Here is a 25,742-nt window from a genome sequence, read left to right on the forward strand (position 1 = left end):
AGGGGTTGAAAACATTGTTTTGTTTTTATAAAAGTCTTAATTGTACCCCACAAAACAACAATACAATGCATTGACATGTTTTTATAATTTTGATATATATATATCATGAAGATATATTACATTTCAAGGGCATTATCGTTCAGCCCTTTAGTTGGCCGTGTTCGAGAGCATCAGAACGACTGCAGGCCACTGCCGATTTACTGATCTACAAATCAAGGTGATTCATAAATAATGACTCATTGTTATTTGTAGATCAGTCAATCAGTCACAATTTACCCATGATACATTGCGGATTTGATCCTCTCGAACACGGCCATGGACTACATCACCAGAATAACATCAGATGTTGCTAATCTAAACTGTCTGCTTTGAGTTCTACAGATTTGTTAGTTGTATGTTTTAGTTTATTTAGCTTTATATGAAAACACCATGTCGGTGGCGTTTGCACCTCACAGACAACGTGGAAAGGGTGATATAACACCCGCTGGAATTCAAAAGGTAGCTAATTCATTTTTTATCACGCACCGCAACGGAATGGAGGCGGATACAGCACCAGCTGCTGTTGCTAGCTAACTAGCCTAGCCAGCGGCCAGGTCGAGCTGTAAAGAGGGAAATAGATGGTAACAATGTTGCTAGGGTAAAGCGCGGTCAATATGAACTTCGCGGTAGTGGGCAAATAATCTGAAAAATAACAAACATGTTTAGTCGATTCGATGGACTAACATTGAATTAGTTTCTGATATAAATGGAAGCATAGGCTAAGGTTTTCTTAGCTAGTTGGATTGTTAGCGTCTTTTGTTAGCCAGGCACGCACAGAACAGGACTAGTATAAATGACATTGATTATAGCTAGCTAACGTTTGGAGAAAAAGGCCGGTTGACCAGCTAACTACGATGTTGCCATTAACGTCATGTACTACCAAAGAACATATGATTTCATGAGTAGTCTGCATTGGAATGGGACAGCCGTTTGTCCTGCTGAAGTTCAACCAACAAGCAACATTGTTTCCAATCCCCTTAAAATTGTATTTAGGCTACTGTATTCTCTCATATGTAACAGGTCCGAATGCGAACATTACTGGATAGGAAGATGCCGTTGTCTTCTACAGGTCTATCCACATTTTTTTTCAGTTTTCTTTCCTTTTTGCTCTGTCATGTTTCAGTTACTGGATGAGAACAATCAGCTGATTCAATGTATAATGGATTTCCAGAGCAAAGGAAAGACCGCAGAATGTTCACAGTAAGTTATCATTTATGTACTATACAAAAGTCCCATACCTGATGTGCTTTCAGGTTCCACACTGTCATGCATGTACGTTTTTGCAGTGTATTGACAGCCCATCTCCCTGTCTTTTAAATGTTAAAATGTGTTTTATGTTCATTCTGTCAAAAGGTACCAACAAATGCTCCACAGAAATTTGGTTTACCTGGCCACGATAGCAGACTCCAATCAGAACATGCAGTCTCTGCTCCCTGCTGTGAGTATGGGTCCAGGGCGAAGGGCAGTGACGTAGGTGCTGATTCACTCTGACACATTTCTGCCAGAGAGAAAACATGAAGCGTACTAGAATTCATGAAGTTGTACAGATATTGTACAATTTCAAATAAGGTGTTGTTCTTGGCTAGTAGCCTAGTATATATTTTTATATTGCCCCAAACATGGCAATAAAAAAAATACCCTCTCCATAATATTCCCTTCACCAACTGATATAATATAAAGGCCTAGATCACAACTTGACATTTTTTTTATTCAACTAGGCAAGTCAGTTAAGAACAAATTCTTATTTACAATGACAACCTAGGAACAGTGGGTTAACTGCCTTGTTCAGGGGTAGAAAGACAGATTTTTACCTTGTCAGCTCGGGATTCGATTTAGCAAACTTTCGGTTACTGGCCAAACACTCTAACCACTAGGCTTCTTTGCCGCTCCAAATATAAGGGCATAGACAGGCAACCACAGAGCTATTGTGCAATTAAAGAATACCCTCTACATATACAGTACCAGTCAAAGTATGGGATTTTCTTTATTTTTATTATTTTCTAGAATAATAGTGAAGACATTAAAACTATGAAATAACACATATGGAATCATGTATTAAGACAAGTGTTAAGCAAATCAAAATATATTTTATTTGTAAGTATTCAAAGTAGCATTGACAGCTTTGTACACTCTTGGCATTCTCTCAACCAGCTGCATGAGGTAGTCACCTGTAATGTATTTAAATTAACAGGTGTGCCTTAAGTTAATTTGTGGAATTTCGTCCCTTAATGAGTTTGAATCAATCAGTTGTGTTGTGACAAGGTAGGGGTGGTATACAGAATATAGCCCTATTTGGTAAAAGGCCAAGTTCATATTATGGCAAGAACAGCTCAAAAAAAGAAAATAGAAACAACAGTCCATCATTAATTTAAGACATGAAGGTCAGTCAATCTGGGAAATTTCAAGGACTTCAAGTGCAGTCGCAAAAACCATCCAGCTCTGTGATAATACTGTCTCATGAGGACCACCACAGGAAAGGAAGACCCGGAGTTACCACTGCTGCAGGGAATAAGTTCATCAGAGTTACCAGCCTCAGAAATTGCAGCCAAAAAAATGCTTCACGGAGTTCAAGTAACAGACACATCTCAACTGTTCAGAGGAGACTGCGTGAATCAGGCCTTTATGGTCGACTTGCTGCAAAGAAACCACTACTCAAGGACACCAATGAGAAGAAGAGACATGCTTGGGCCAAGAAACATGAGCAATGGACCTTAGACGGTGAAAATCTGTCCATTGGTCTGATGAGTCCCAATTTCTTTTTTTTTTTTTTGTCTAACCGCTGTGTCTTTGTGAGACAGAGTAGGTGAACGGACGATCTCTGCATGTGTGTTTCCCACTGTGAAGCATGGAGGAGGTGGTGTGGGGATGCTTTGCTGGTGATAATGTTGTTAACTTATTTAGGATTCAAGGCACACTTCACCACCATGGCTACCACAGCATTCTGCAGCGATACGCCATCACATCTGGTTTGCGCTTAGTGGGACTATAGTTTGTTTTTCAACAGGACAATGACCCAACATACCTACAGGCTGTGTAAGGACTATTTGACCAAGAAGGAGAGTGATGTAGTGCTGCATCAGATGACCTGGCCTCCACAGTCACCTGCCCTCAACCCAATTGAGATGGTTTGGGATGATTTGGACCGCAGAGTGAAGGAATAGCGGCCAATGTGGGGACTCCTTCAAGACTGTTGGAATAGCATTCCAGGTGAAGCTGATTGAGAGAATGCCAAGAGTGTGTAAAGCTGTCAAGGCAAGGGTGGCTACTTTGAAGAATCTTTTTTTGTTTGTTGACATAACACTTTTTTGGGTTTTACGACATTATTCCATATGTGTTATTATCACTATTATTCTACAATGTAGAAAATAGTCAAACGGAAGAAAAAACCTTGAATGAGTAGGTGTGTCCAAACGTTTGACTGGTACTGTACATTACACTGCTGGTCAGAAATTCCACTAGATTCGTCAAGGAAATGAGGCCATAATACGTGTTACCCCTTCCCTTTTGCTTGTATATCTACCGCTGTCAAGCTCTGACGATAGATTTTTGTGGTTCATGTGAGATTGAAAGCAATCATTTGATATGCCTCATATGCCACCCAAATGCAAGCTTGCTCGGTCTCCCCTGTTGTTGGACAAAGGGGAGGTGTATAATGTTCACCTAGATGCTCTGTACTTGATTTCAGAAGTGTGACTCCCCTACTCCTCCAGAGGTAAAGCTTGAAGTGAGTATGGATGGAGAAGTGGTGTTTGAATTATGATAGGGTGTCTAAGGTGTCTTGGTTCACACAATATTCATACTGTGTATTGCAGGCTTTTTCCCATAGATATTCAAACAGGGTATTTTATTGTGACACGTCACACCTCTGGGACACACTGCTGGTGATAGGCCAGTTGATGGCCTTTACAATAGTATGAGATAATGTAATGGTATACTCTGTTGATAGGCCATCCTTTATTATATAAGATTGCTTGTTGCTTCAATCTGGCGCTGTGAAATAGAGGATAGAATAACAAAAATCCAGAGATTATACAGTGCATTCGGAAAGTATTCAGACCCCTTCAATTTTCCAAATTCTGTTACGTTACAGCCTTATTCTGAATTTGATTAAATTTTTATTTTTCATCATGATTGTACACACATTACTCCACAATGACAAAGCAAAAACAGGTTTTTAGAAATGTTTGCAAATGTATATAAAAAAATAAATGAAATATAACATTTACATAAGTATTCAGACCCTTCACTTAATAGTTTTTTGAAGCACCTTTCACAGCGATTACATCCTTGAGTCTTCTTGGGTATTACGCTACAAGCTTTGCACGCCTGTATTTGGGGAGTTTCTCCCATTCTTCTAGGAAGAGTCTTGGTGGTTCCAAACTTAAGAATGATGGGAGGCCACTGTGTTCTTGGGGACTTTCAATGTTGCAAACATTTTTTGGTACCCTTTCCCAGATTTGTGCCTTGACACAATCCTGTCTCGGAGCTCTATGGACAATTCCTTCGACATCATGGCTTGGTTTTTGCTCTGACATGCACTGTCAACTGTGGGACCTTTATATAGCCTTTCCAAATAATTTCCAATCAATTGAATTTACCACAGGTTCCTACAACTTGGAGTCCACATCTCAAGGATGGTCAATGGAAATAGGATGCACCTGTGCTCAATTTCGAGTGTCATAGCAAGGTGTCTGAATACTTGTGTAAATATGTTTTTTTTAGTTTTTAATACATTTGCAAACATTTCAAAAAAAAAAAAAACTGGATCTTGCTTTGTCATTATGGGGTATTGTGTGTAGATTGACGAGGGGGAAAAAACTACATAATCAATTTTAGAATAAGACTGTAACTTAACAAAATTTTGAAAGGGTGAAGGGGTCTGAATACTTTACTAATGCACTGTATAGCCAGAGATTGTGTCCACAGTTAGATGAAGCCTTTTTAATTCTGTACCTTCAACATCATTTGCTTTCTTTCTCATACGTGGCTCAGATATGTACCTTAACACAGATGGTGTTTCTCTCCCTTTGTCTCTGTGTTGTCTGTCTAGCCACCCACTCAGAACATGCCCATGGGCCCTGGTGGGATGAACCCGAGTGGAGCGCCTGGCCCCCAGCCCCCCCACGGACACAACATGCCCCCGGAGGGCATGGTCAGCGGCGGCCCCACTGCCCCACACATGCAGAACCAGATGAACGGACAGATGCCTGGTAAATGACCTCTCCGTCACCACCACCTCCCTCTGTCCCTTTCTCACTCACGAGGGTTGCCTAGCAACACCACAGATCTGGGATGGGATGGGATGGTGCTCTGCTAAATGATGATGTCACTCGTCGGTCTGTGAGCTCTGGTGGTCTTCTAAGAGAAGGAACAGTCAGATGTGTCATGGTGCCACCGGAACTAGCCACACTGGGACCCAAATTTGAAACGCAATTACCAAAACAATGGAGCTGGGTGAAAAATGATCTTATTAAAACATGATTTAAATGTATTTTTGGGAGGCCTGTGGTCACCATTCATGTAATACATAAAATATTAACATCAAACAGTATTGGGGAGCTATTTCATATATATATTTTTTCCCCGGTTACATTATTTTCCCGGTTCAATCATATAGCAACCCTATATGCTTCACAGCCCTGGTGTGACTGAGAGGAAGGGCAGAGCAGACCGTCATATGCCCCTAAATATTTTGTTCAGTGCTTCTAGAGTGACATAAATCTCACATCTCTGCTGTTTGCAAGCGAGGTTGTTTGGCTACATTGTATCGTTATTTACTCTTTAGAGCGTACTGGTCTAAAATTGATACATTGTATAATTTCACGTGACCATGAGAAGGACAAGTTTGGCACTGTTTTTTTCTGAAGGTTTGTATAAAAATAAAGTGTTGGGGTAGCCTATAGGCCTACTATAGGGATTGGGTCCCCCTCTAAAACTCTCCCTTCTGAACTAACGCGCTATCCAGCACATAACCTGCCACCGGATCTACAGCCCATTTGGGCTACAAACTAATGTGACCTCACAAGTGTCATGGAACTCGTCTGAAGGTAACCCGTACCGTTAAAAAAAAAAAAAATCTTATGAAAGGACGAAGCTAGTTTTTGTGCCTACCCTAAAAAGGGTTAAATATGTGTACAAAAAAAATAATATATATATATATATATATACAAACCAGTCAAACCGGACACCTACTCGTTCCAGGGTTTTACATTGTAGAATAATAGTGAAGACATCAAAACTATGAAATAAAACATATGGAACTATGAAATAACACACATGGAATTATGTAGTAACCAAAAAACAAATTCTTCAAAGTAGCCACCCTTTGCTTTGGTGACAGCTTTGCGCACTCTCAACCAGCTTCATGAGGAATGCTTTTCCAACAGTCTTGAAGTAGTTCCCACATATGCTGAGAACTTGTTGGCTGCTTTTCCTTCACCCTACGGTCCAACTCATCCCAAACCCTCTCAATTGGGTTGAGGTCTGGCGATTGTGGAGGCCAGGTCATCTGATGCATCTTTGCAAAACAAATGGCCACTTGGATTGATGCAAATAATCATATCTTTCTGCCAGGTAGGCATAGGCTAACTAGTTAATGTTTAACCCCTTACAGTCAACATAAAAAAATCCTCATCAAGATCTGTCTTAAGCTATAGATATGTTTTGCTGTGTCTGAATTCACCGCATCTGCCAATGGCGGCTTTCCACATCTGAGGTGGAAGGTGGCCAAGTTACAACGTTGTTTTGTCAGACCACGAGACATCCCGAAAATCGGTCTTTCCACATCTGAGGTGGAAGGGGGCCAAGTTACAACGTTGTTTTGTCAGACCACGAGACATCCCGAAAATCGGTCTTTCCACATCTGCGGTGGAAGGGGGCCAAGTTACAACGTTGTTTTGTCAGACCACGAGACATCCCGAAAATCAGTCTTTCCACAAACGTCTGTAGTGTCCGAATGATTTGGCTTTCAACGTGACAACATGTTTTTAGAATTTTTTTGCCAATTTATTGACAACACCCCTGAGTCAATACATCTAATAGCTAAATGATCATGGTGTGACCATCTTAAAATGATTAGGGGTGAATTGAGAAGGTTTTTGGGAAATCGTTTCCATCTCTACAAGAAGCTGGTTATCGTTTAGCATCATTGCTAATGGCTACACAAAGTGTACGCGCGCACGGCACACACACACAGGCATTTGTTCATGTCTTATGATTAACTTTGGAAAATTAGAAAATGATTTAAGTTAATTCTCTACTAAGTACACCTTTTTGGGGGAATGTTGTTGAATTCTGTTTTAATGTCTGGATTCGGTGATTCCGTCTGTGTTCTCCACAACGCATATTTTATAGGGCCTTACTATTCTGAACAACTCCCCATATGGGCAGGTGTGGGACAGAAAGGTTGGTAAGATATTTGTCTGACTTTTTCTGTTTGTGTCCTGCTGTGTCTTCTATATGTTTTGTGAGCTGTGCTAAGATTCCCTCTTAGGTCAGTCAATAAACGTGAATCGGAATTGTATTTCGCTTTTCCTTCATCACCGTCATGATTCAAATGCACTGCTATAGTTTCATTCAATCAATTAATCAAAGTTTAAAGGGCAACTGAAGGCAAACATCTTCTCTGGTAGAAAACATCCTATGTGGCGTTGACGTTAGTCAAACATTTATTCTAGTGTTAAAATTGACTACGAAGTGTAAATATGATACCCATGGTCATAAAGTCAGTCTCATCCAAATCTGAGATTTGCGAGTTAATTAGGAAAAAATAGTATGTCACGGGATGAAAGATACCAAAACAGTTTTCCTTGGGTTTAATTCAATCATGCCCACAGCTGGCAGCAATTTGGAGCGCAGCTGCACGCCACCGGATCGTAATGTCCATGGTCAATTTGGTTTGACATTCGATATCCCCACGGGAATAGTGACGGACCATCGGTAAATTACACAATGTACATGGGGCAATATTTCAAAATGTTAATGGCTCCAAATTTCAAGGACTTAACCTCAAACCAAATATAAATTGTAGAAATTCATACAGATATTGAAACCATTTTAATGAGACAACTAAAATTGCAATTGTTATTTGGTTTACAACATGAAAATATTGTCCCATTTACATTTGTGTAATTATCATTCGCATGTTTTACACTTTTTATCAAGCTGTTGCTGATTGTTTCTATTTATGCCAAATCATTTGACAGCTGTAGGTTGAGATTACGGTTTCCTAACGTTACTCCTTTGCAATTTTCTGTAGCGAATAGAGAAGACTATATACCCATCACATCCCACATTATGAAAATGAATTCCTTGTGTGTGTTATATACCCATCACATCCAACATTATGAAAATGAATTCCTCGTGTGTGTTTGTAACTCGTGTGTGTGCTTGGTTCTGGATTGGAAAGGTGTAAAACATATCGATGAGAGAAAGAAGCCAATTCAATGTTATCGTAGAAGCTCTCTCTAGTTTATGAGCTTTCGCACTCTGCATGCCATGAAGGAGAAAATAATAGCATCATTAAACAGGGCCTGAACTCGATTTAGCCTCGGTTTTAATTCTCCTTATTAGGAAATTCAACAGAACGAAATTTGGGTCTTGGAGGCGTGCTTTGATGTGGGGTGTGTGTGTTCGAACGTGGGAAGCGCTTGTACTTTCACTCTGCCAAAACAATACACAGTTAGTCACTCACCCTTCTAGATAACTTGAATAATGATAGTAAAAGGCTTTGGTGTACCTTCAAATAAATGTTGGAGAAAAAAGGCAAACTCGGCTCCATTCATTCCAAAACAACTGAAATTGGCAACAACTTTAATTACTTTTTCATTGGCAAGATTAGCAAACGTAGGCATGACGTGCCAGCAACAAACACTGACACTACACATCCAAGTATATCTGACCAAATTGTGAAAGGCAAGAATTATAAAGTAAGTGTGGAAGAGGTGAAAAATAATTGTCTATCAACAATGACAAGCCACCGAGGTCTGACAACTTGGATGGAAAATGACTGAGGATAATAGTGGACGATATTGCCGCTGCTATTTGCCACATCTTCAATTTAAGCCTACTAGAGAGAGTGTGTGCCCTCAGGCCTGGAGGGATGCTAAAGTCATTCTGCTACCTAAGAATAGTAAAGCCCCCTTTACTGGCTCAAATAGCCCACCTATGTACAATGCTATTTTACATTTAAATAAATTGACAACAGACTAACGGCATGCTTATAGGGAAGGACATTCAACAAGCACAGCACTTACGCAAATGACTGAGAGAAATTGATGATAAAAAGATTGGGGGGGGGGTGTTTCAGTGCAGCTTTTGACATCGATCATAGTCTGCTGCTGTAAAAACTTGTTATGGCTTTACATCTCCTGCTATATTGTGGATAGATAGTTACCTGTCTAACAGAACATAGGGCAGCTGTTTAGGTCCCTTACTTTTAAAAATCTTTACTAACGACACGCCACTGGCTTTGAGTGTCTATGTATGCGGATGACTCAACACTACACGTCAGCTACCAAGCATTTGAAATGCAGTTGGTTTCAGAATAGGTGGCATGGAATAAGTTGGTCCTAAGTATTTCAGGGGGAAAGCATTGTATTTGGGACAAATCATTCACTAAACCTTGCAATTAATAATGTGGAAGTTGAGGTGACTAAACTGCTTGGAGTTACCCTGGATTGTAAACTGTCATGGTCAAAACATATTGATACAACAGTAGCTAAGATGGGGAGAAGTCTGTCCATAATAAAGCACTGCTCAACCTTAACAGTTGCCACAAAGAGGGAAAATTGCAATTGGCTCAGAACAGGGCAGCACGGGTTGCCCTTGGATGTACACAGAGCGCAAACATTAATAATATGCATGTCAATCTCTCCTGGCTCAAAGTGGAGGAGAGATTAACTTCATCACTACTTGTATTTGTGAGAGGTATTTACATGTTGAAACTAAGCACTGAGCTATATGTTTAAATGACTAGCACACAGCTCGGTCCCCCATGCATACCCCACAAGACATGCCACCAGAGGTCTCTTCAGTCCCCAAGTCCAGAACAGACTATGGGAGGTGCACAGTACTACATAGAGCCATGACTACATGGAACTATATTCCACTTCAGGTAACTGATGCAAGCAGTAGAATCAGATTTTCTTTTTTTTTAAGATTACAAAATATATTAAAAATATACCTTTTATGGAACAGTGGGGACTGTGAAGCAACACAGGCACAAACACATAACATATGAACTATACACACACATAGACAAGGATTTTGTGTTGTAGATATATTTTCACTGATGCCCACTCACTAACATATTCTCCCTCGCTTCTAAACCGGCATTGGCCAGTTTCTGGACTGTCATGGTCCTGATGCTGTGATTTGTGTATGTAGTTGTTCCCGCTGCCCTGCAGATCTTGGGTAGAAGTGCTGCCAGATAGTTCACACCCATCGGCTCGGATGTGTACCAGATCGAGTCCCCGATACACACTCCTCTCCTTGGGCGGAGATAAAATTGAAGGGCTTTCTCTGGGCATTTCCATAGATATTTTTCCAGTGATGCCACTGGGCATAGTTGGTTCCCTGGCTGCTCGAACATGAATCCCGTCTTGGACTCCCTGCCCCTCTCCCTTGGGTCCAGTGGATTCTTTGTTGCCTCGTTATATGTGAGAGTGGCGTATCTGAGAGAGAATGCGTTGTTATAATATTGTTTTCCAATAGCCTAATTACGAGTGCAACTTAGAAATAAAACAAACAGGCTATGCATAACATACCTTAGACGGTTCTCGTCTGTTTTTACGAGGAATGAGTTGGGCTTTAGTTGTCCCTCTCTTTTCCTCTTCGACCCTGATGTAACTGGAGGTTGAACCACACTTTCTGGACCAGACCCCTTGGTGTACCGGGATTCAGAGCCTGGGCGTTTTGGAGCTGGGCCATGTCCTTATTGGTGATGGGAGGGTGTCTGTTTGTGAAAGATTTTCCTTGCTGCCTTAGCTGTTTAATGTTTCCCAGAAATACATGATTCTGGGTGGTAAATCTGGTGTCCTTCATAAGGCACCAGCTGCGACCGATGGGTGGGTCATTTCCAAACCAGTTGAGCCCACCCCGGAGTGCCAGGTATCTACTTATGCTGTTGTGCTCCCCCTTCCCATTTTGTACATCTCCATAAAACTATAGGTGAAGGATGTTAAACTCTTAGTGACAGGTTTGAAGTCAACAACCTTTTCTTCTTCTCTGCTAGCCAGCCCCCAAAGCAACACACAGCCCAGTTTGTATTCTTAACTCTGTTTTCTTTCATCGCTGCTTTTCTCTAGGTCATTCAATGCAGTATCCTCCAAATCTGCATGCCTGGGTATTATTGCCATCTCTTTTTCCCATTCATCCATAGTCATGCTGCTGAAAAAAATCTAAAGAAATATTCCACTCATCCGTTTTAGTTTTGGCAACAAAGTATCGATTTAGCCAGTCAACTTGATGTTGCTATGACAACCAGCTCAATTTGCTGTAAGGCTCATTCGGACACGGTCACTTTATATGGGACGATGGAGATCGCAATTCCATATTGAAACACAATTGAAAAGGTCGGAGAGACAGACAGCAAGGTTTATACAAGTCTCTGCTGTTAAACTACATGTTAGTCTAAAAGAAATGTGAGGTAATGTCTATCTGCTTTTTATAGTGGAGATCAAGTTTATAATTGCCTGGCTGGGCTGATGAGACTGGATTGCACAGTCAGATGGAACAAAGAAAATGTGAGCCGCTGGTAACTTGTGGAATAGACACTGGCTGGAATGCGGTTTTAACCAATCACCATTCAGGACTAGACTCGCCCGTTGTATAATGTACATTTAATCACCCCCTTCACCACAAACATCATCATTCAAAAATGTGTGGATGCTAAACATGAAGATCTTCTGGTTTTCTCTGCGAAGTAAAAGTATGTTTCTCACTAGAGCGCTCTGAAGAAGAAGCAACGATACAATGTAGCCTAACAACATCGCTCGCAAACGGCACAGATGTGAGATTTATTTCACTATAGAAGCACTGGTCCTCTTACATTTTCATTCCAGGTTGCACTTCAAAATATTTAATAGCTTATCATATGGTCTGCCCTGCCCATAAGTCATGAAAAGCTGTAAGTTGGAGTTGCTGTAAGATTCAAATGGGGGAAACAATGTACCTGTGATGACTATGAAATGGTTCCCCAATGATGTATATATTTAATGGATTACATGAATGGTGACCACATACATTTTTGTAGTGTTTTCTTTGTAATTCCATTTCAAATGTGGCTCCCAGTGCAGCTAGTTCAGGGGTATAATTGTGCATCTGACTGTTTCTTCGCTTTATGTTCCTAGGTGGTCTTGGACTCCACTTCACTGTGGTTGTGTTTTATATACGTGTTCGTTTGAGTGAGGGAGACTGTGAGCATTTAGTCTACTTTGTTATGCCAATTATTACCAGTTGTCAAGGCTCTATACAGCACACATGGTTGTAAATATTAGTATAGGGAGAAAATACTTTCTCGGGAGAGAATCTTTTAATTTAACAGTTCCATCTTAATCTCTGTAATGTATGGTAATATACAGTGGCTTGCGAACATATTCACCCCCCTTGGCATTTTTCTTATTTTGTTGCTTTACAACCTGGAATTAAAATTGATTTCTGGGGGTTTGGATCATCTGATTTACACAACATGCCTACCACTTTGAAGATGCAAAATATGTTTTATTGTGAAACGAGAAATAAGACACACAAAAAACAACTTGAGTGTGCATAACTAAATCAAACCAAACGTTGTCACATGTGCCGAATACAACAAGTGTAGACTTGACCGTGAAATGCTTACTTACAAGCCCTTAACCAACAGTGCAGTTCAAGACTATTCACCCCCCTAAGTCAATACTTTGTAGAGGCACCTTTTGCAGCATTTACAGCTGCAAGTCTCTTGGGGTATGTGTCTATAAGTTCGGGCACATCTAGCCACTGGGATTTTTGCCCATTCAAGGCAAAACTGCTCCAGGTCCTTAAAGTTGGATGGGTTCTGCTGGTGTACAGCAATCTGTAAGTCATACCACAGATTCTCAATTGGATTGAGGTCTGGGCTTTGACTAGGCCATTCCAAGTCATTTAAATGTTTCCCCTTAAACCAATCAAGTGTTGCTTTCGCAGTATGCTTAGGGTCATTGTCCTGCTGGAAGGTGAACCTCCATCCCAGTCTCAAATCTCTGGAAGACTGAAACAGGTTTCCCTCAAGAATTTCCCTGTATTTAGCGTCATCCTTCAATTCTGACCAGTTTCCCAGTCCCTGAAGATGAAAAACATCCCACAGCATGATGCTACCACCACCATGCTTCACTGTGGGGATGGTGTTCTCGGGGTGATGCGAGGTGTTGGGTTTGCGCCAGACATAGCGTTTTCCTTGATGGCCAAAAAATATCAATTTTAGTCTCATCTGACCAGAGTACCTTCTTCCATATGTTTGGGGAGTCTCCCACATGCCGTTTGGCGAACACCAAATGTGTTCGCTTATTTTTTTATTTTAGAAATGGCTTTTTTCTGGCCACTCTTCCGTAAAGCCCAGCTCTGTGGAGTGTACGGCTTAAGGTGGTCCTATGGACAGATACTTTGGAGCTTTGCATCTCCTTCAGGGTTATCTTTGGTCTCTTTGTTGCCTCTGATTTAATGGTGCTCTGAGGGATGTTCAAAGTTTCAGATTTTTTTATATTTTATAACCCAACCCTGATTTTATTTTTATTTGAACTTTTATTTAACTAATTGGTCGCACCAGATCTTATTTCGGGGCTTCATAGCAAAGGGTATGAATACATATGCACACATCACTTTTCCGTTTTTGATTTTTTTTAAATTTTTTGAAACAAGTAATTGTTTTTCATTTCACTATTTTGTGTATGTCCATTACATGAAATCCAGATAAAAATCCATTTAAATTACAGGTTGTCACCTCCCGAATGGTGCAGTGGTCTAGGGCACTGCATCGCAGTGCTAGCTGTGCCACTAGAGATTCTGGGTTTGAGCCCAAGCTCTGTCACAGCCAGCCACGGACTGGGAGGCCCATGGGGCGGCGCACAATTGGCCCAGCGTCGTTCGGGTTAGGGGAGGGTTTGGCCGGCAGAGATATCCTTGTCTCATCGCACACTAGCGACTCCTGTGGCGGGCCGGGCACAGTGCACGCTGACACGGTCGCCAGGTGTACGGTGTTTCCTCCGACACATTGGTGCGGCTGGCTTCCGGGTTGGATGGGCATTGTTTCAAGAAGCAGTGCGGCTTGGTTGGGTTGTGTTCCGGAGTGAGGGAGACTGGCTCTCGACCTTCGCCTCTCCCGAGTCCGTACGGGAGTTGCAGCGACGAGACAAGACTGTAACTACTACCAATTAGATACCATGAAATTGGGGAGAAAAATACAAACAAAAAAATGTACAGGTTGTCATGCAACAAAATAGTAAAAACGCCAGCGTGGTGAATACTTTTGCAAGGCACTGTATCATCCTGAAGGTTAAATGGTCTGTCCTTTTTTCCCAGGGCCCAATCACATGCCCATGCAGGGCCCCGGGCCTGGCCCCAACCAGCCTTCCAACATGCCCGGTAGTGGCGCCATGAACATGCCCCCCAGCAGTCACGGTTCCATGGGTGGCTATAACCACGCTGTGCCCTCGTCTCAGGGCATGCCTGCCCAGGGCCAGATGAACATGACCCAGGGACAGGGACCCATGGGCAACTACGGCCCCCGGCCCAACATGAACATGCAGCCTAACCAAGGTACAGGAAAGGGGGGGGGGTGTATAATTGATAGGCCTTATCACCTCTCACACTGGACCTTCAGTTGTCCTTCTATTGATGATTACATCCACCCATGGAGCATTTTATTATTATAATTTTTCTAATTGGGTTCTGTAATTAAATATTGTGTGTATTTGTGTTGTTCCCACCCCAGGCCCCATGATGCACCAGCAGCCTCCCTCCCAGCAGTACAACATGCCCCCTGGGGGTGGCGGGCAGCACTACCAGGGCCAGCAGAATCCCATGGGCATGATGGGTCAGGTCAACCCGGGCAACCATGTCATGGGGCAGAGGCCCATGCCCCCTTACAGACCCCCACAGCAAGGTATGCTCCGCTCCACAGAGTGGACCACTGGGCCAAGAGCAAGGTGCTTGGTTTGACTTTACACAGGGCTGCCACCTCCTCTCCTCTTTGTCTTTAAGTGGAGCTATCTTTCACTTCCACTGTCGTGGCTCACAGACGCAGGTAGTCCCATAACCATAGAAGGAACACTCACCCAGGCGCCCTGAAGGTTGTCAGTCCCAGCACTACTAAACTGTAGTTTGGTGACCAACGAGACTCACACAGGAGCTCTCTAGCAAATAAGCGACCAAAATTACAACTTCCTCGCCGAAATTACCCCCCAACAACACCTTGAATCTACCTGTGTGTGTGTTTGCCGTATGTGTGTGTAGGACCCCCTCAGCAGTACCCAGGGCAGGAAGACTACTATGGGGACCAGTACAGTCACGCAGGACAGGGAGCTTCAGAAGGTAGGAGATCCAACCAACCGCTTGCTCGCTCGTAGAACCAACCAAACCTCTGCCTGTCTAAGGTTCACTTAGAGGAGCTGTGTTGAGGCACGGAGAAGGACAGAGGATGGAGAGCGTAACAAAGCAAAACAACATTGTGTGACAGATGGTGACCCTGTCCATCAGCTAAGGGAGTGGATCGTTCAGCACCACCTCATACCCAAGCCTTATACTGAGCGTCAACGGTGTATTTCGGTTCCTACGCGGTTATCTAGAACATTTGTGGAAGTAGAGAATGAAAGTCATCTAACTTCAGTTGGACATTAGTCACTGTGCTCTGTAAGTCTGGCCTGAAGGAAGCTCTGATGTTCGGTTTTCCCACCCACCGTCCCATTTAGGACTGTGCGTCGTCGATAAACAAATAGCTAGTCGGCTAGTTATTCTGTCGAACCCTGATCTTGTCATGGTGGGACAGCGATTCAATCCTGGAAGTTGATCTCCGGTCGTGCTTTTAGCGGAAGCAGAGGTCCTACTTTAGCAGAAGCCCCCCCCACACACACACACACACACACACACACACACACGAGTTAGCAGACTTGACAGATGTTGTGTTAAAGTCTCATGGCGGAAAATGAGATTAGTTGGACTGGGATGATTTCCCCAGTGATTTCCAACCCCTTCATAGTGATTTTGTGTCATAGCATCAACATAAACAAGTATTCTCAAATGAATAATTTTCTCTTGCATGTGTCAATCACCTTTTTACACCTTTTTCTACATTCTACTCCATTTGAAACGTTGACACAGCAGTCTCCAATAGCTAGGTTGTAGTCTGGGAATTACAGGATTTTAAATATTGTTTTGGAAAAATATGTATATTCTCAAAAGAAAGTAGTTTATTTTCTCCCATGATTACTTTAAACTTTTGCAAAACTATATTTCTGAACATTTCAATGCACAGAGACACTGTGTGAAGCCCAATAAATGTTTACGCGTATATAACAATATCTTAATCCCCCAAATTTTCCCCCCATTGACTTCTACCTCCTCCAAAATGGACATGAAATAACATGTCTCCTATCTCCCTGTGAAGTAATGCTATAGGTGATGGTGAGAAACGGTTTGCTTTAGCCACCGTTTCCTGATCAACGCTTTGATTTCTCAGAACAATACTACCATGGAGGTATCGTTGTAGTTTCACAGAAATGTACGTAGGGAAAAAGGAAGCTACGCTAAAGCCATATAACTAATGCAACTTTTTTTGTTGCTAAGGCTATTTTGTTCAATAACTGCCGTAGCCTAAATGCTAGTTTTTTTTTGTATTATTTCTCCCAATTCGCCTTCCCTGGCCAGCTCAGTTCAGGTTAAGGGAGGTTGAGTTGAGCGGCTGAAGCTTCCCGAGCCTGCTCTGTTTTCTGCCTTCCTTAAAACCTTTTTATCATTCTTGATTTCTCACTCACAAATATTTCATTTCTCATAAATGTTGTCGTTCAAGCTTTTATTTTATTTTACGGCTCATAGCAGGTGTCAGGTAAGGATGCTGAAAAGGTGTCACTATAACAATTCTGTATATTAAAAACAAAACTTAATGTTTCAATGGGCGTGCTCACAGTGTTGGTTCTTTTTCTCCTGTGGTTCTTGTCTTGTTGCCAGAGCGAGACCCAGCAGCCAACCAACAGTCCCCCTATGAAAAAGATCATGGTTTGTTAACAGCCTAAATTAGTGTTTTCAAAACATTTGGATCAGGGTTGGGGTCAATTTCCTGTTCAGTTTAGTCAACTCAGGAAGTAAACTGAAATTCCAAACAACATTTTGAATTGGAATTTCTGTTTACCTCCGGAGTTGACTGAATCGAAATGGAATGGACCCCAACCCTGATTCTGGCCACACTAAGCACTGCTGTGCTGTCTGCTGTTATGTCGTCGAGCCTGGTTCAGATACTGTAATGTCACAGGTACTGTAACGTCTCTGTTGTCCCCCCTATAGGAAACGCCCAGTATGGCCAGCAGCAGGAGGCCTACCAGCAGGGTCCTCAACAGCAGGGCTACCCCCCACAGCAGCAGTACCCCGGACAGCAGGGCTATCCTGGACAGCAACAGGGTTATGGTGGGTGGAAATACTCAGTCTCCCTTTGACTTCCTCTTTCTCTGTCAGTCCACACTCATCCTGTAGGAGGCACCATTTGCTTTTGATTTAGTTGTCTTGAAACATCAGTCCTTGATTCCAAATGGCACCAACCCAGCGCCTCCTGTATGTTTACTGTACCACGCCACTGGTTTCCTAATTGACATTGTGTACTTTCAATGTCGCAGCAGCACAGTCAAGGCTACAGACACTGGCACGTTGATCAGAAGAGGGAGCTGGCAGACAATGTGCTGTGTTAGGTGTCCCTCTAGTACTACAGTGGGTCACTGTACAGGCCTGTGTTACAGAAAGTGAGAGAGTGAGTGAGTGAAAGGAAAGGTCAGGCTTATGGGTAATCGCCCATGGCAGTGTGTGCGAGTGGGCCTTCTCCCCTTCGTTTTTAAAATCGTGTCAGCTCTTCTTCTCCTGCTTTCGCTCTCTCTCTCTGAGCCAGAGGCATTTCTCTCATGTCAGTAATGAGCTGGTGGAGAGAGGCAGAAGCTGTGAGGTAGGCTCCATCTGCCACACGCTCGTTCACTCTCGCAGGCGGGCCCCCTCTAAGTTAAGCTTTGCGGCGTTGGCATTACGAGCGCCCTAACGATGTTGCGTGGCTCTCTTTTGACTCTCTTTTGGCCCTAGTCAGTCAGGCATCCTATCACTGATCAGCCGTTGGAATGCCTGATAGCACGGCGCTATGCGGCGGTACGGTAACACCAGTGCAACGGTAGTATTCAGAGGCTGTCCGATGAAATGGGTTTTAATGAGGCTCTGCTTCTCTAATGAAGGCCCACGGAATCTCCTTGATGTCTCCTTGCATTAGATGACTTAACACCCAGCCCTGTCCCTGGTGCTGGCTACAGCTCTGGCTGCAGTTAGTCAGACTCTCTGACTCTCATTACAGAGAAGAGTAGGCCAGTGTTAGTGTGGAGCCAAACTTCAACAAATGGCCCAGGGCCCAACTAATACGACCCACTAGTCTCTCTCTCTGCCATGCCTCTGTCGGTCTGCCTGTCAGTGGACCTGTGTTCATGGGTAGATAGAGGTGGATTGACTCTAAGTGAGTTCCCCTGAAGCGCTCAATTGTGCAAGAATACGACGTGTCATAATGATTGACATCGAACAGCAAAATCTGGGAATCTAGCATGCTGTTTACGCTCCCAGACACTGTACGTTTGATGATTGAACAGACAATGTCTAAAAATAATGTCGTTGTGAAGAACAGTATCTTCATGTAATATTTCAGTCAGACGTCCATGACCTTTGATCTCTGTGTGTCCACCAGGTCCATCCCAGGGAGCTCCAGGCCAGTACCCTCAGGGTTACCCCCAGGGCCAGGGGCAGCAGTACGGGGCCTACCGGGGCCCCCAGCCCGGCCCACCTCAGGCCCAGCAACAACGCCCATACCCAGGCTACGACCAGGTGAGCATGAGCCCATGAGTAGGCAGGTCTTACTGTGTCCTTGTATGTTGGCTAAAGATGGATAGAAGTTAAAGATGAGATATAACATTTAGTTTATCCAGGGTTCAGGGAGTGTCCATAAGCAAGAGACCAGGGAGGAGTGGGTGTCTTGTGCATGCTGACGTTGTATGGGGAGGTTAATATATAATTCCTTAAACGGTTTGATGTGTTTAGCCAGCTTACAGCTTAGTATGGTTCTCCTCTGTTAAGAGAAACCTGCCTTCACAGTTGAGTTGTGAGTGGAAAAGAGTTTATGATATATTGCCTTGAATAATACAGCAAGTCAGAGCAGAGCAGGGTAATGTAGAATCTCTCCTCCCCAAATGTAACATAGACCTTTGGTAGTGTTGACAGGGAGGGGAGAGCTACGTGTTGCCCTGTATTTTCTGTGGTCCTTTGCGGAGGCCACAGCTACACTTTGATTCTTTATCTTTGAATATTCAGGGACACATGAGGAAATAAAGACCCGGGGATTTGAACCCCTGACTAGCTCTGTAAGAAGCAAAGGTAATGGTTGCTGTGAAGACGTCACCTCAACGTCAAATCTGGACGTTTGACCTGTTCGCCTAGCCTTAATCTGCATTTGTTATGTTTCTCCTCCTGTCTTCTGTTTAAACATCTGATTTCTTTACGTCTTTTTGTAACCAGGGGTCGAACTTTATGCTTGAGGTCTTCAAATATAACAAGCACAATCTGTAGGGGAACTTGAGAAAATGTAGATGTTTTTGGAATTGACAAAATCAAAAATACAACTCGCCATACTTTGGTTAATATTCATATTTTTTTCATGCAATTAACTGCATTTAAATGTTGTGTCATTTATTAATAATTGTGCACTGTGTAGAAATAGTATCTGATCAAAGTAATAGTCAAATTGAAACTGAAAATCTTAAATATGTGACTAATGACAATTGTTCCTAAAGAGCAGCCACTTTCGACCCCTGTTTAGAAATTAACCTTTAAAATACCAGCAAACAAAAAACATCCCTCCTATCATATTAAATGCACAAGTCACAGAGCAGCATTTTGCTTAATGCTGCAGAATACTAATAAGCAGTTGCGTCCCTCCTTTCATGAGCTTTTCTGAGGCCATGCTGCCACCTGCTGGTTAAATCCAGCTAATGCAGCCAGACAGGAATAGTCTGCATCTGTGACATAAGGTTGATAGCTACCACAGATGTGCTTGTTTGCATCCTATTTAGATATATAAATGTGAGCTTTTCTCAAGTAAATGCCTGTTTGTTCAGAATGAGAAGTCATTAAGATGTGTCCATTTACAGTACATTCTTCCTTCCTCCACAGGGTCAATATGGAAATTACCAGCAATGAGAGATGGTCATGGCAGTCAACAAGAGCCCTGCTCTGACCTCTAACCTCTAAACTCGGCTGCAGCTCACTGAGACACCCTCTCTCTCACACACGCACACACACGCACACACTTTGTGGTCCTTATGTGAAAAGTGTCATTTTTGTTAATGTCGATAATGAGATGATTTTGTCCACTTCCATCACTTCGCTTCTGGTCTGTGTTAGTCTCAAAGCAGCGATGCCTTAAAAGGAAACAGAGCTGCCTTATACAGAGCCTTGCAGATGGTGAAATGGGCAAAAATAACAAGTTACATTCATTTTTGGGATATAACAGGACAGAATTGTACAGAAATGAACTTCACACTCATGTAGTGCAATGTTTCTCCATCCAATAGCCCCCCGTTCATAAGAAGCAATAATGGGAGGGGGTGGGACAGAGGCGGCGTGAGGAGATCTTGCATCTGAAACAAAATTCTGTTAGGCCATGGTACATGTCAAGGTCAACATGTGTGATGTAAAAAATATATTTTATGCTTTTTAGATTAAGCTAACTTTGTATAAGAATTTGGAGACGTATCGTTGAATATTGTTTTTTAAACGTTTTTTTCTCTTGGTGTCATTTTTTGTTGTGATGACATTGTATTCATCCCCCATTTTGTTTGTTCTTTTATTTGTTCCCCCTGAATTCTCTTTGCTTCTTCAGTGACTTGTAAAAAGAATATGTCCTTGGGGTGAGCAAATCGGATGCCTTGGTTTTATGAATGGATTGTACATAGAAAGCCCTCAAAAACAAACAGAGAACATCCATCTGCATTGAAGCATCAGTGCTGAAACATGTCTTTGGGCAGCAGAAGCAGAACATGACCTGTGAGTGGGGCTGAATTCTTACTTGAGATATACAGTGCATTCAGGGATGTTATTAGACCCCTTGACTTTTCCCACATCTTGTTACATTACAGCCTCATTCTAAAACATAAATAGTTTTTTCCCCCTCATCAATCTACACAATGGAGATATCACATTACCATAAGTATTCAGACCCTTTACTCAGTACTTTGAAGCATCTTTGGCAGCGATTACAGCCTCGAGTCTTCTTGGTTATGTACAGTGGGGCAAAAAAGTATTGTCAGCCACCAATTGTGCAAGTTCTCCCACTTAAAAAGATGAGGCCTTTAATTTTCATCATATGTACACTTCAACTATGACAGACAAAATGAGAGAAAAAAATCCAACAATCACATTGTAGGATTTTTAATGAATTTATTTGCAAATGATGGTGGAAAATAAGTATTTGGTCACCTACAAACAAGCAAGATTTCTGGCTCTCACAGACCTGTAACTTCTTTAAGAGGCTCCTCTGTCCTCCACTCGTTACCTGTATTAATGGCACCTGTTTGAACTTGTTATCAGTATAAAAGACACCTGTCCACAACCTCAGTCACACTCCAAACTCCACTATGGCCAAGAACAAAGAGCTGTCAAAGGACACCAGAAACAAAATTGTAGACCTGCACCAGGCTGGGAAGACTGAATCTGCAATAGGTAAGCAGCTTGGTTTGAAGAAATCAACTGTGGGAGCAATTATTAGGAAATGGAAGACATACAAGATCACTGATAATCTCCCTCGATCTGGGGCTCCACTCAAGATCTCACCCGGTGGGGTCAAAATGATCTCAAGAACGGTGAGCAAAAATCCCAGAACCACACGGGGGGACCTAGTGAATGACCTGCAGAGAGCTGGGACCAAAGTAACAAAGCCTACCATCAGTGTAACACTACGCCGCCAGGGACTCAAATCCTGCAGTGCCAGACGTGTCTCCCTGCTTAAGCCAGTACATGCCCAGGCCCGTCTGAAGTTTGCTAGAGAGCATTTGGATGATCCAGAAGAAGATTGGGAGAATGTCATATGGTCTGATGAAACCAAAATATAACTTTTTGGTAAAAACTCAACTCGTCGTGTTTGGAGGACAAAGAATGCTGAGTTGCATCCAAAGAACACCATACCTACTGTGAAGCATGGGGGTGGAAACGTCATGCTTTGGGGCTGTTTTTCTGCAAAGGGACCAGGACGACTGATCCGTGTAAAGGAAAGAATGAATGGGGCTATGTATTGTGAGATTTTGAGTGAAAACCTTCCATCAGCAAGGGCATTGAAGATGAAACGTGGATGGGTCTTTCAACATGACAATGATCCCAAACACACCACCCGGGCAACGAAGGAGTGGCTTCGTAAGAAGCATTTCAAGGTCCTGGAGTGGCCTAACCAGTCTCCAGATCTCAACCCCATAGAAAATCTTGAGGGAGTTGAAAGACCGTGTTGCCCAGCAACAGCCCCAAAACATCACTGCTCTAGAGGAGATCTGCATGGAGGAAATGGGCCAAAATACCAGCAACAGTATGTGAAAACCTTGTGAAGACTTACAGAAAACGTTTGACCTCTGTCATTGCCAACAAAGGGTATATAACAAAGTATTAAGATAAACTTTTGTTATTGACCAAATACTTATTGTCCACTATAATTTGCAAATAAATTCATTAAAAATCCTACAATGTCATTTTCTGGAGAGAAAAAAATCTAATTTTGTCATAGTTGAAGTGTACAGGCCTCTCATCTTTTTAAGTGGGAGAACTTGCACAATTGGTGGCTGACTAAATACTTTTTTGCCCCACTGTATTTGGGGAGTTTATCCGGTTCTTCTTTGCAGATCCTCTCATGCTCTGTCAGGTTGGATGGGGAGCGTCGCAGCACAGCTATTTTCAGGTCTCTCCAGAGATGTTCGATCGGGTTCAACTCCAGGCTCTGGCTGAGCCACTCAATGACTTTGAGACCTGTCCAGAATCCACTCCTGTCTTGTCCTTGTGCTTAGGGTCGTTGTCCTATTGGAAGGTGAACCTTCGCCCCAGTATTGAGGTCCTGAGCGCTCTGGAGCAGGTTTTCATCAAGGATCTCTGTACTTTGCTCCATTCCCTGTCCCTGCTGCTGAAAAACATCCCAACGTGATGTTGCCAGGTTTCCTCCAGACGTGACGCCAGGCAAACTCCAAACTCCTTTTACTGAGGAGTGGCTTCCTTCTGACCACTACCATAAAGGCCTGCTCGGTGGAGAGCTACAGAGATGGGAGAATGTTCCAGGAGGACAACCATCTCCACAGAGGAACTCTGGAGCTCTGTCAGAATGACCATTGGGTTCTTCTCCCTGACCAAGGTCCTCTCCAGATTGCTCAGCTCTATGAAGAGTCTTGGTGGTTCCAAACTTCCATTTAAGAATGGAGGCCACTGTGGTCTTGGGGACCTTCAATGATGCAGAAATGTCTCAGAGCTCTATGGACAATTGCTTCTACCTTGGTTTTTGCTCTGACATGCACTGTCAACTGTGGGACCTTATTTAGACAGGTGTGTGCCTTTCCAAATCATGTCCAATCAATTGAATATACCACAAGTGGACTCCAATCAAGTTGCAGAAACATCTCAATGATGATCAATGGAAACAGGATGCACCTGAGCTCAATTTTGAGTCAGGTAGCAAAGGGTCTGAGTAGTTATGTAAATAGGGTATTTCTGGAAAAAAATTTTTTTTATCAATTTGCAAATGTTTATTAAAAACATGTTTTCTCTTTTTAATTATGGGGTATTGTGTGTAGATTGAGTTTTTGTTATTTTATTAAATCCATTTTAGAATAAGGCTGTAATGTTACAAAATGTGGAAAAAGTGAAGGTGTGTAAATACTTTCCGAATGCACTGTATGTGTGTAAAACCGCGCTGAGCCCATACTCCTAAAGTGTCTGATCAGGATAGCTGATTTGCGATCAGTTTTTCCTTGGCGATCACAGTGTGAAGGACTACATGGACCCAAGATCATCACTCCTACTCTGAGACACTTTATGAATAGGGCACCTGAATGCTTGCAATGCCCCCTGCTGCTCCTAAAGGTTAACGTTAGTAGCATCTACACTATCTGTTGTCAGAATATGGCCTTGGTGCTTCAGTGTGCTCTGTTATTGGACAGCTGGTTAAGAGCTTTATTCAGTTGGGCGAAATTCCAAACATATGTCTTAATGTACATCCGACACAGATCTCTGTTCCATGTGATGGAGAATAGTGTCTGCTCGATACATAAAAAAATGTATTTGCAACTTTATGAACATTATGTCCATACTGAATATTCCCATTATGGGTCTGGGGGAGTGCTTTGACCACAGACTGTCCAATCAGACTCACTCGTACATTCAGTATAATCAGTCCCACATAAGCTTCTTTCAGTCTGATGGAGTCTTCTTTACAATGACGTAAGCCATTTTCCCCCCCAGAATAAACCTGTAATTCAAAGTGTCATGTTGTACGTTACCACCAACCGAATGTGAGTTGGGTACAATATTACATAAAACACTCAGAGGGAGTGTGTTGTGAGGCTTTGAGATACATTTTCATTAATGTCATGCAGCATCTTACGCTTGTACAGACTAGTTGTGTTATTCTATTAAACCTTGGGCTTGATACACTATTACTACATGGACACACCATTCACATGTTACAGAGAAGAGAAGTATATCATTGATTTCCAGTCGGCCTCAAAGATACTAACCTTGGTATACGGTAGTACATATCTTGTAATTAATGTTTTGTTTTTCATTCAGCACCCTGTAGCCAATATGATGGGGTCGCTACTGTAAGTGTCACTGTCATGTTAAATGGTACAGTATGTCACTGGAAAAACTGCAACAATAAATTGCTAGAATTTTTATACAGTGTCTTTCTTTCAAATGTCTCTTCTCCAAATGTATGGATATAGCCAGATAATATTGTAAGATTGCTTTGTGAGTTCCCTGTTCTGAATATCTGTGTATTTACTGTATTGGCAGTATAGGTTCAATACGCTCCCACCACACCCTGCATACCCGGTCTGTCTGGTCCAGATGTGTCTGGAAAGGTCCAGGGCATATTTACACCCAAAATGACCTCCCCTCCCCCTTCTTCTCCCTCTCAGCTCACGTAGGGGGGAGAGATACAGATGGTGCACCAGATGTGTGGCCAGAACACGTGACCAGAGTGTGGAGATGTCTTGCCCTGCTGCTGATGATGATAATGTGTTTGTGTGTTAGATAACCTAGCGGTTAAAAGCGGTGGGCCAGTAACTGAAAGGTCGCTGGTTCGAATCACCGACTGACTTGGTGAAAAATCCACCTATGTGCCCTTGAGCAATGCACTTAACCCCATGTGCTCCTGTGACTTGTTTTGGATGAGTGTCTACTAAAATGTAAATGTTTATGGATGTTTCAAAAACTAAGAG

The 25,742-nt window shown here is 42.6% G+C and overlaps 1 protein-coding gene across 10 annotated transcripts; it reads left to right on the forward strand.

The window, feature by feature from the left end:
• Positions 1–287: 287 nt before the first annotated feature.
• LOC115103003 (protein SSXT) lies at positions 288–25,194 on the forward strand. Of its 10 annotated transcripts, XM_029623533.2 has the most exons (13): positions 288–498; positions 1,163–1,239; positions 1,393–1,477; positions 3,725–3,763; positions 5,090–5,249; positions 14,575–14,811; positions 14,987–15,157; positions 15,508–15,585; positions 17,218–17,265; positions 17,551–17,670; positions 18,971–19,107; positions 19,591–19,653; positions 20,449–25,194. In XM_029623533.2, the coding sequence occupies exons 1-12, from the start codon at positions 430–432 to the stop codon at positions 19,606–19,608; spliced, it is 1,239 nt and encodes a 412-aa protein (XP_029479393.2). In that variant the 5' UTR covers positions 288–429; the 3' UTR covers positions 19,609–19,653; positions 20,449–25,194. The 10 variants fall into 10 exon arrangements, with proteins under 10 accessions (XP_029479393.2, XP_029479390.2, XP_029479391.2 ...); XM_029623530.2 differs by lacking the exon at positions 19,591–19,653; XM_029623531.2 differs by lacking the exon at positions 19,591–19,653 and having other exon boundaries at positions 3,728–3,763.
• The last annotated feature ends 548 nt before the right edge of the window (positions 25,195–25,742 follow it).

The sequence above is a fragment of the Oncorhynchus nerka genome, linkage group LG20 (genome assembly GCF_034236695.1).
Source record: "Oncorhynchus nerka isolate Pitt River linkage group LG20, Oner_Uvic_2.0, whole genome shotgun sequence".
NCBI lineage: Eukaryota > Metazoa > Chordata > Actinopteri > Salmoniformes > Salmonidae > Oncorhynchus > Oncorhynchus nerka.

Excerpts from the sequence above, each read along its gene's own strand:
- LOC115103003 (XM_029623530.2), top strand. The coding sequence starts at position 430 with ATGTCGGTGGCGTTTGCACCTCACAGACAACGTGGAAAGGGTGATATA. Across the intron at positions 3,764-5,089 it reads CTCCAGAGGTAAAGCTTGAA|CCACCCACTCAGAACATGCC; the intron begins GTGAGTATGGAT and ends TTGTCTGTCTAG. Across the intron at positions 14,812-14,986 it reads GAACATGCAGCCTAACCAAG|GCCCCATGATGCACCAGCAG; the intron begins GTACAGGAAAGG and ends TTCCCACCCCAG.